The sequence below is a fragment of the Asparagus officinalis genome, chromosome 6 (assembly GCF_001876935.1).
Source record: "Asparagus officinalis chromosome 6, Aspof.V1, whole genome shotgun sequence".
NCBI lineage: Eukaryota > Viridiplantae > Streptophyta > Magnoliopsida > Asparagales > Asparagaceae > Asparagus > Asparagus officinalis.
Genome location: NC_033799.1, coordinates 14,410,561 through 14,421,897, shown reverse-complemented (window position 1 = coordinate 14,421,897; position 11,337 = coordinate 14,410,561). Strand labels below are relative to the sequence as shown.

Genomic DNA, 11,337 nt, shown 5'->3' with positions numbered 1-11,337 from the left:
TGAGAAACCCTGTCGCTGGCCGGTCAACCGAACATACATGTCTGGTCGACCGAAAAGGTGCACGATTACAGTGTTTAGATTCCTGCGTCTGGCCGGTCGACCGATCATGTACGTTCGGTCGACCGAATGTATGCTAAGTTACATGGTGAGAGTTTGGGCTTCTGTCCGGTCGACCGGATGCTCATGCCTGGTCGACCGCGTAGCTATTTTGGGCCCTGTTCGTTTCCTGACATGTTTTGAATTCCTATTTGATATAAATAGGAACATGACGTTTTCTAGAGTTAGGAGAGAGTAAGAGCTGAGATTTGAGCATTGTTTGAGCACTTAGAAATGAAGAATTTGTGAGGGATTTAAGAGTTTTGTTCGAGGGTTATTTTGTGAGATTATTGAGTAATTATTAACCCATTATTGAGTAATTATTAACCCTATTTGTACTCTCTCTCTCTCTCTCTCTCTCTCTCTTAGTGAAATCTTCTCCCTTCTTGCCCCGTAGACGTAGTCACACTGTCGAACCACGTAAAACTTGGTGTCTTGCTGTGTGGTGTTTGTGTTTGGTTATTGATTTGTTCTCCTATCTTGTTCATGTCCTTCGATTACAAGAGCATCCAACTCCTTCGATTACAAGAGCATCCAACTCCGCAAAGCAAGGGTCGCCACCTATCATCATTTACTTGATCTCATAGCAGTAAAGTGCATGGTCTTGATCAGCACCAACCTCAGACTCCTTAACGCTCAAAATGAGTAGGAGGATACATCCAGTCATATCACCGGAGTTTGTGAACCGAAGTTCACATTGTATCATTACTTACGAGTTCTGCTGTTGAATCTTACTACTGCATAAGTTTTGTTGTTGAATCTTACCACCGGTTGGATCTTACCACCAAGTAACAAGTAAGCAACATCCAGCAACCTTCTTTATTCTTGAACCAAGTAAGTGAATTAAAGAACATCAATTAAACAAACTTCAAAAACCCCATCAACAAGAAAACTTGCACTTGTTCATTACAAAACATAATAATTAACAAATTAAAAAAGAACACAATCTTAGCCTACCAAATACAACCTCCTCACATTTTCTTACATGATACCACAACTATTGGCATTCTCATCACTGAAAATATGAGAGATGTCACTGCTACTCTCTGATGGTTGATTACTATAGTAAGGAGCTTGATTATAATACTGATTATTATAATAAACACTGTAGGGAGATATCGGAGGAGATCTATGGTACATCATCTGAGGCTGCATAGCCTGCATATACCTCTGATCATTCACCATCATCATCGTGTTATGGTTATTGTTCATGTTGTTCGTGGGCCCACCTCTCATGTTCATCATCATGGATGGTGGCGGATGATGATGAGCCCCCAAGCCCATCATGGCTTGATGCCCTCCATTTAGCGGTGGCATGCCATTCATGCCAGGACCCATCATCCCATGAATCCCACTATGGGCCTTGGGCTGATTTGGGCCCGGGCCGACTTTCTTCTGGCCTGCAATGTTGCTAGCATTCTTCTTAGCATTGGCTACTGCTTGTGCAGCTGCATTGTTGGCTTGCCTCATCATATTGATCTGCTTCATCTTCTCATTAATCAATCTCATCTCTTCATCATCATCATCTTCATCGTCGTAATCATCCTCGTCCAACAAATCCTCTTCGTCTGAGCTGAAGGAGGGGAGATTATTGGGCTGGGCTTTGAATGCACTGAGGCCTGATAGGCTCCCTTGCTTGCCCTGTTGCTGGCCTTTGTTATTGTTGTTTTTGTTGTTGGTTGTGTTCTTGTTACTGTTATTGTTGGTGTTTTTGAGTGCATTGGGGTGAGGAGCTTTCTGTTGATTCTGGGCCTGGTTGGGCTTCTGTTGGGCCGGGTTGTTGGATTTCTGAGAGGAGAGGAGCACCGCATGCTTGCCTGATTTTGTTAGCTTCTTGATGAGGGTGGAGGAGTCCACAGTGCCAGAGACTGTCACTTTCTGGTTCTCTAAATCTATGCTCACTGAGTAAACTCCTGTAATGAAAATTTACAATATTTTTCAGTTTGTTTTATACATAATAAGTTGAAAACAGAGGGAAAAAGGGTTCCCATGGCTGCCCAAAATTTTTGTAACAATTTTGAACCAAAATGCTCAGGATAAATTACAGAATCTTTTCAAAAGTTCGCAGAAATCACATGTTATGCCTCAAAAAGTTTCAAAGGGAGTGCTTTGACCCATCTGTTTCAATTTCTATGGAATTACTTTACATGCTAAAAATTGTGGTTAAAGGCTAGGAAAATCATACGTGCTCTCTAAATAAATTAATTATTAAATGTAAAAGAATTAATGATTTTAATGGATGATTATGACTATAAATTGGATCCAAGAGTTATAAGTATATATTTTTTAAATTTATCTAACATTAACTAGGCTGATAGGCACCAAAAAGGTAAAATGCTTGAACAGTGAGAGAGAGAGAGAGAGCGAGAGGACAAGTTATGGCTTCTTATTTTTAGATAACGAAGGAAATTTGTTTATTTACCTTCAATTTTTTGGAGGAGTTTCTTGACTTTAAGCTTACACCCATCACAGTGTATGTTAACCCTGAGCGTGACAGTCTGCATCAATAAACAAAACAAATCAGTATTTATCTTCCCCTTGAAAACTTGAGAGAGAGAGAGAGAGAGATGAAAGAGAAAGAGCTACCTGAACCTTGAGGAGCTTGAACTCATCATTATCTTTAGTCATTTTCAGCTAAAAGAGAAGAACAAGAAGAGGATGAAGAAGAATAAGCTATGGAAGTTTCTTCTACAGTTTTTGCTTCAACCTCTCTCTCTCTCTCTCTCTCCCCCTCTCCCTCTTCATCACTCGTCTTCACTCTACTGGTATATATTTCTCACCAAGCCTGACACTTGGTGCTTGTTTTTTCCCTTGCGTCCACTTTATTATTAGAAAATTTACTATTAAAAGTAGTGGGGGAGTGTGCATAAAGTTTTTCACTATTTACAATTCATTATTATATGTTTGTATACAGACATACAGGGGGTAGAAATACAAGTAACAATTATTGAATGTGAGAGAAGTTGTATTTTTACCTTTCACCCTGAATTTTGGGAGTATTGTTACTGTTTTAAGTTGTTGCTTTTACTTTCGTGTTGGGAAAAGAAGGAAACGCTTTGCTTTCCTGGAACTTGCCTCAGATATGTTACTTTTTAATGCATGCGGAATTACTGAGGATTTGAAACTTAGGGCCTGTTCGCTTCAAAAGCTCAGAAATGAGAATAATGGAAATGTACGGTGTAGATATTTATTTCTAATCTTGTTTGTTTCGCATGGAAAAAGTAGAGAATATTGTGTGGAAATATATTTCCATTAATTGTTTGGTTCAAAAGAAAACACCAAGAAATGAATTCACGTCTCCATGTGTAATGCATTCCCAACTAACCAAGTACAACTTCAACATTATTTAGTCCACTTAATCTAATATTTAATTCACTTTGGTGAAATTTCCACCCAACTTCGGAGTTTTTAGCTGGGATGTTAGTTTTTCATGTTTTCTGATGTGCCACTGTATTTAGCTCCTCTTTTGCACGTTGAGTTTTTCGACCCACACCTGCAAAGGAAAACTATATAAAACTTAAAATTTCCAACTTAAGGTGTCAGTGCATGGAAATTATATTCCCATGGTTTTATGTGAACCAAACAACCCTAGATGTTGGGGATTCGAAACAATCAATCGAACCATTGCCCTTCCAAACCTTGTGTTGAAAGTAGGAAAGTAGGAAAAATCACCACAAATAAAGATCTGATCTTGCAAAATAGTAAAGGAGACGAACACACAGATTTCACTACAACAGAAAAGCTAATCCGTGAGAAACAAGTTTGTCGTTGAAAGTCGAGATTTCCTCGCCGTAGTGTGTTGGCGAGGAAAAAACTTTGGTCACCATTTCCTCGCGGTAGGATGGTCAAGAAAAGTTTCTGCGATGAATATTATAATTTCTCGCGAAATCCTTTTTGCGATGAATATATTCTTTTCTCGTTGTTACTCTTTAGCCTCGATATTTTTTCTCACCTAATCTCATACCTTTTTCATCGCTAAATTATAGTTTCCTCGCCAATGATACATGAATTATATTTAATTTATATATAATAAAAGTTAAAAAAAAACTATTTTCATCGTTGTATCTTTCAGCGAGGAAACTATTCCTCGCCAAAGGTAAATCTTTAACGAGGAAATTAATTTTCTTCATTATATGTATCTTTTTCTCGTGGAAACAATTCCTCAGTAAAGGGACTCAAAGACAAGGAAATTTAAATTTGTCGTTGTAGGTTATACCCCATATTCCTCGCCAAAGAAATTCAATTACGAGGAAATTTACATTTGTCGATATAAGTTATATGGTCTATAGCGAGGAAAATTACTTTTGCCGTTATAGTATTGTATCACTATAGCGAGGAAATATATTTTTGTCGATGTAAGCAGTATACTCTATAATGAGAAAATATTCTTTTAACGACGTAAGCAGTATACTTATAATGAGGAAATTTTATTTCATCAATAATAATGTTATTACAAGAAAAACGCTCAAAATATAAATAATTGTCATCAATTGTCACCATATTACATCAAAACAATTAAAATAAATAAAACAAGCAAGTTTCTACCATAAGTAACAATGCTAGTTTAAAGCAATAACAAATGCAACACGATCAAAGAAACATCTCCAAATTTAAGTTCACTAAGAATACTAAGTTGATGGATGTTGCCTGAAAAAATTAGTCATAAACTCAAAACTTTTTGGCTTGCTCCTCCAATCTTTGGATTACCTCATTTTGCGCATCGATCTTTTGTTGTTGAGTTCCTACAAATTGTTGGGTCTCTTAAAGTTGTTCTTGCAACTCTTTATTCTTTTCAGACATTCCACTCATCGAAAAACGAGAAAACCTTAATGGTGATGGTCTAGGGCCAAAACCACAGCCCTTAATGTAGCCTGATTTGACTTTGAGAACTTTTGTACAAATTTTCTCATCCGTCATTGTTCGAGTTCCATCAGGTTGAGTAGTATCTGCTCGCATCTTTATCGTTTGATCCTATAAGTAAAAAAATATATCCATATCAATCATAATGCAACTTCTCAATTACAACATAATCAATATAATCCTCTTTAGAACAGTAATATCAGTTTCACATATATTCTTAAAATATTATAAAAGCATGCATCATTGACACGTTACTTACCCATTTTTCCTTTGCTCCCAAGTCTCATCCTTTTTTTGTGCTTCTATACTATGTTTCAAAATGATCAATTGCACCTTGCATCTGTCCAGCCTGTGTTGCCTATTGCATTCAGACATATTTTATTTTTCAGCATATATATATGTACACAATTAAGTTACAAATTTATAAGCAAAACTAAAAAGTGCCTTATAATTTGCTCTTTGTGTGACATAAATGATTTTGACCCAGCTTTGTGGTGATATATCAACTTTGACCTAAAGAACATTCTTCTCTGAGTGAATCTAAAATTATTAAGACATACAGTTAGAAAGAAGTAAATGAAAAAAGAAAAAATGAAATGCGTGGAGAAAAAAAAAAGATATTGTACCTTAAACTTTTCACTAGAAAAATGAGTGCAAAGAAACTCTCATTCTTCCTGAGTCTTGACAGCTTCATGTTTGTTTTCAATTGCCTCCTCAATTGTTGAAAACTGCTCAAAATGTTTTTTCAACTAATAGCGAAAATTACAATATACGGTCTGACATGTTGTAATTACATATCCCTGGACCCAAGAGAGCGACATGTCAAATTCAAACTTATTCTGCACAGGCATAATTTCATGTCAAACTAAATATAACAAATCAAAGCAACCAATATAATGCCTTTAGCAAAACAAATCATCACTAACATGCATTCTTTTTATCAAGTTCTCCACATTTGCTTTTTCAATCTTCTTCCATTTTCCACATGCTTTTCAACTTCCGAGGAGCACTGCATCTTAATGGAGGACGGTGGTCCTATCATGGCTGCATGATAAGGGTAATAAGTTCGGGAGAAATAGAAAACTGAAAAAATAAAAGCCTAATAAAAGGAATTTGGTGGAAGACATAACTAATGGTCAAACTGGTTTACTGATTTATATAGAGAACATTCAAATGTTAAAAGTTGGAGCAACCTCTACATGGAACTTCAACGATGAGTACATCCTCCAGTGAACAAACACCTGATAGTTCAAGTTTTAACTATTATCCAACCACTCATGCAATGGGAACAAATAATCTGATCCAACTTCAACTTCATACTCATATCTTGACAAATATGGATTTACATCCTCTCTGCTGAAAGCATGTGTACAGGTATAGATAGCGCTAAACTATGTGATATGTTGCAACCGATACCCAAATATGCCAATGCATACCCGTATAAATGTATGTATTGCTACATATAAATTAGGTATCCATTATTTAGCTTGCATTGCACTAAGAGCTTTCTGATTGTATCACACTTCAACATGAAGATTGACCCCATTTTACCTTCAAAATATCATCATCATAAATAATATCTTCCGATTAGTATCTGAATTTGATCCTACCTCGGATTTGTTTTATCAAATATGGATATTTAGCTTTTTATCCAGACAACATTTGCAAATTCTTCATCGCTTGCCAAATTTGGGTGTGCAACTTTAGTTCCATTAGGCAAATTTGGGGATGCACCATGGTTCTGAGTATGAGCAGAAGCAGAGGTTTCTTCATTGCTGGCCAAAAAAAACATATGAGCACCTATATTAAGGGATATTATTTACATAAGAGAAGTTGGAACCCCAGGACAAACTTGTCCTCGTTGAAGTAATCTTCTTCCTATTTCTCAAGGGCCCGCTCATCAGTTCTTTTTCTGCAGTCCACTATGTTAACGGCATTCTTTGTCTCACAAGGCTCAAGTGACTGTAAGAGGGATTAACGAGAAATTAGTTCCCCAAATAATTCATTGCATGAGCAACAAAGCAAGTTTTAATGTTCAATCATTAGTCTTGATTCTATATTTTTGTCTTCAAACTCTAATAATAATCAAAAGTTCAATCTAGTGTCGAATGAGGAGAAATAAAAAACAAGGTTCTAATTAGAAACGCATTTAAAAAAAATCGACCCACTTTCTGGCCAGGGTGCTGACGTGGCTAGAAAGTGGGTCGATTTATGTAATAAAAACCAAAATGGGTCGATTTTTTTTAAAAAGATTGGTTTGGGGCTATTTTGAAAATTTCTTCATAGAGATTATGCATATAACAATTCTATAATTTCAAATTTGTTTTTTTTTTTTTTTTGCGTATAGTCATCTTCAACTAGATATAGACGAAGAGAACATTGACAATAGTGAAAGAGCAAGAAACTTGAACGGGTATCCCTCAAATTGTGAAGGTATTCCTTGTATGCCTTTGTTTAGACTCTATGGCTAATCAATATGTCCCTGTTTTTGTCTTTTCGATAAAATAAAAAAGTAATATATATTATGAGTGATATATGTTATGACTTTTACAGTCTCATTATTTGACGGCGTAGGCCCATTATTTGAGATAAGAATTCATCACAAAAATAATGTAATTTTTTTGTGATGAATTCTTGTGTCCTCAACTAAAAGAGGCACTAACAGAGGCAAGTTTCATCACATAACTTTCCCCCCTTCCATAACACCATAATTTTCTTTCATTTTGTCTACTTTCATGAACACATTTATCTTTCGTATTTTTTTAATTTAGGGAGAACAAGTAATGAGAAAGTTGATGATTAGTACAAGGCTTATATGCAAAACATTCACAAACACTTGGTAGGTATCCTATTAAAATTACAATTCCTTTTACTTTGATTTATCAAAACATAGCATTATGATTTTGCTAATAAGCAAAATCGATGTTTTCACGAAGGAGGAGGTTCTGAGCCTATAGCTGAAATTGAATGTGAGATAGAGGAAAACTACTCTAACTAACATCATCAAAAAGATTCAACAAGCTCCAGTATTCTTAATAGTGCAAGAAATTTTGTTGACAATCATGATTTTTAGCCTTTGGTACTTCCAGAGCCAATATTATGTAGCAATTGTGGAGCTAAATTGTTTCCTCTTGAATCAAATAATTTTTGTTCCAAACAAGGGAGGATAGTTGTACCTCAAATAATTCCTCCAAAAGAGTTGTTCGACATGTTCACCGATCTAACAGAAGGAGGCGAGCATTTCCATATAAGATCATATAACCATGTCTACTCATTTACATCAATGGAAGTGAAATTGGATGAAAACTTAGAAAATGCTAAGAGTGGGGTGTATACTTTTCGTGCTCGAGGTGCTGTTTGCCACAAGATTGGTAGCTTGCTGCCCATTCAAGGGATTAAGCCTAATTTCTACAAATATATGTATATGATACTGATCATGAGACTGATAATCTAATGGCTGAAAATGATATTCTTAATAGGAATATTATGGAGAAGTTGAAGGCAATATTGAATAAATACAACCCTTTTGTTCATGTTCTTTGGCATTTGGCCCAACAGTCAAGACTTATTATCCAAGAAAGAAGACCTTCATGACATGAATATAACCTACCTATGGCATCTCAGGTTGCAGCCATAATTGGCGATAACGATCCAGATCTATTACCCTAAAGGGATATAATTGTGCAAACAAGATCGGGTCAACTATATAATGTACCGGACACTACAGGTTACTATGATCCTCTTCAATATCCATTATTTCATCCTCAAGGAAATATGGATGTGACTGCACCTATTCTTGGGATATTAGTTGTCGAGTATATTATTCATATCTTTTGTAGGTATTTAGTGCCTTCATCACTATTCTATACTTGCATGTATACATAGTTTCAAAGTATACACTATCTCACAAGCTTGAAATACAGATATGAGACCATAAACCACCTTTATTGTTGTGCGGTGCTCGCCTTTTACAACAATATGTTGTGGATATGGTGAAGCTCGAGAGTCAGAGGCTTAGGTTCTTATGCAACAATCAAGATACTATTAGAGCAAAAATGTATCAAGGATACTATTAGAGCATAAATGTATCAAGGACTACAAGATTATCTGAATGCTGGTGAAACAAGTGCAGGTATCAAAAAATCTTTAAGAAGTATAATTCAAAACTAGAAATTAAATGTTTTGTGCTAAAAAATTCACTTGCTTATGCTGGAAATGTGGGTCGAAGAGTTTTATTGTCATCTACCTTTATTGGAAGTCCACGTGATAAATACAATTGGTATCAAGATGCCATATAGAATTAGTGCAGAGGTATGGGAAGCCTGAGTTTTTCATAACAATGACATGCAATCCAACATGGATGGAGATCACAAGGGAACTTCTTCCTGGACAACAAGCAAAAGATCAACCTGATCTAACAGTTCGAATATTATGATCTAAGTATGAAGAGCTAAAAAAGGATATATTTAAAAAAGGTGTTCTAGGAAGTGTTGTTTCCCATATACATGTTATTGAGTTTCAAAAAAGAGGCCTACCACACTGCCATATGCTGGTCATATTAGATGAAGAGTATAAAATGAATAGTACAGATGATTATAATAAAGTTGTTAGGGCTGAAAGCCCTGACCGCATTTCAGAGCCATGATTATATGATGCGGTACTGAAATACATGATCCATGGACCATGTGGACCTCTCAATCCAAATGCATGATGTATGAAGAATGGCCTTAACCTAGAAACTTGGGGAAAGGAGGAATTTTTACCACAGAGATCAGAAAAAAAAAAAAAACAAAAGATGGAGGGAAAGGGAGAATCACCAGCATAAGAGGCGACATCAATTTCGTTGAGCTGGTGTTTCTTGATCTTTCACTCCAAGTGACCAACGATCCATACGGTCCCCAGGGGGCTCTTTTTTGCGAGAATGGTGTGAGAATAGAGCATTCCCTTCGCTCGACATCTTCTTCGATTCCTAGGGTTTTGAGCTGTGGGCTGAGGCGGTTAACAAATTAGGGTTTTTGAGAGAGAGAGAGAGAGAGAGAGAGAGAGAGATTAGGGGAGAAAGGAGGTCGGGTGGGGGGAGGGGGAATTTGGGAAGAGGCGGTGATGTTTTTGGAGGGGAGGGGGAATTTGGGAAGAGGGGGAATTTTCCGCGGGGTGGAAAATTTGGGAACGAGAGAACTGAGTTGGAGGCGGCGGGGAAGGGAATAAGGTTAGGGCTTTTTATTTTTTAAAAATTAAAAAGCAATCTAGACGGAAATTCTGTCTGGGTTACCAACTTAGACGGAATTTCCGTCTAGTTTGATTTTTAATTTTTTAAAAATAAAAAAATTCTGTCTAGTTTGGTTTTTTAATTTTTAAAAAATAAAAAAATTCCGTTTAGTTTGGCATTCTAGACAGAAATTTCTGTCTAGAATGCCTCAAATTAGACGGAATAACCTTACGTCTAGGTTGCCTCAAACTAGACGGAACTCAATTCTGTGTAGTTTGGTCATTTTTCTACTAATGGGTACATCTTCTCTCTGTTTATTATCAAACAATTAGAATGGTCAAATGCAAAAGAATGTAACATTCATCTATTTGAATCTCAAGATGAATAAACAATACAATAAGTGATTCTATGCAATACATGCAATACACAGATTCTAATCATTATCAAATAGTGGTAGTATTACTTATACAACTAAAAACAAAACTATAACGTTCTAATAGAGGAAACAAGACCTAGAAATCATACTAAAGTAATTAATAAGATGACTGATTTATAATGACAAGATTTTCTATCATATGTCAAACTAAAACATCCCTCACAAATAAAAAAAATAACAGTAAAATTATGATATAAACTAATCACTATCCTCATCATCACTTGAAATGATTGGTTCTTCATCACCATCTTCCGGATCATCTTCTTCTTCAGTATCATCGACCTCCGGAACATCCCACATGTTTCTCAATTGCACCTTTTGTACAACTTTCCGGGTTGAACCCAACTTACAGTCATCAAGATAAAACACTTGTTGGGCTTCCATAGCAAGTATGAATGGTTCATCAGTCATCAAGATAAAACACTTGTTGGGCTTCCATAGCAAGTATGAATGGTTCATCATCATACCACGTAGATCTTGTATTAATGCTAGTAAGATTGGGCTTCCATAGCAAGTATGAATGGTTCATCATCATACCACGTAGATCTTGTATTAATGCTAGTAAGATTATAATCATACCGTATCATTCTTCTCCTTTCGTCCCTACTTGATTTGTCGGTGTTGAACCATTATAATGCTAGTAAGATTGTACACACACACACACACACACACACATAGGATTCTCCATTGATATCGAAGCATGGTCACCATATACCTTAAACATTATGCCAAATAG

General features: G+C 36.1%; 1 protein-coding gene across 2 annotated transcripts; it reads right to left on the bottom strand.

The window, feature by feature from the left end:
* Positions 964-2,881, bottom strand: LOC109845295 (heavy metal-associated isoprenylated plant protein 37-like). Of its 2 annotated transcripts, none has more exons than XM_020414532.1 (3): positions 2,689-2,881; positions 2,519-2,594; positions 964-2,009 (listed from the first exon to the last, which is right to left on the bottom strand). In XM_020414532.1, exons 1-3 carry the CDS (start codon positions 2,722-2,724, stop codon positions 1,078-1,080), a joined length of 1,044 nt encoding a protein of 347 aa, XP_020270121.1. In that variant the 5' UTR covers positions 2,725-2,881; the 3' UTR covers positions 964-1,077. The 2 variants fall into 2 exon arrangements, with proteins under 2 accessions (XP_020270121.1, XP_020270120.1); XM_020414531.1 differs by having other exon boundaries at positions 2,683-2,880.

Coding starts and splice junctions, on each gene's coding strand:
- LOC109845295 (XM_020414531.1), bottom strand. CDS start 2,724: ATGACTAAAGATAATGATGAGTTCAAGCTCCTCAAGGTTCAG. Junction 2,595..2,682: donor TCAAGCTCCTCAAGGTTCAG/GTAGCTCTTTCT, acceptor TTATTGATGCAG/ACTGTCACGCTCAGGGTTAA. Junction 2,010..2,518: donor ACTCCTCCAAAAAATTGAAG/GTAAATAAACAA, acceptor TTTTCATTACAG/GAGTTTACTCAGTGAGCATA.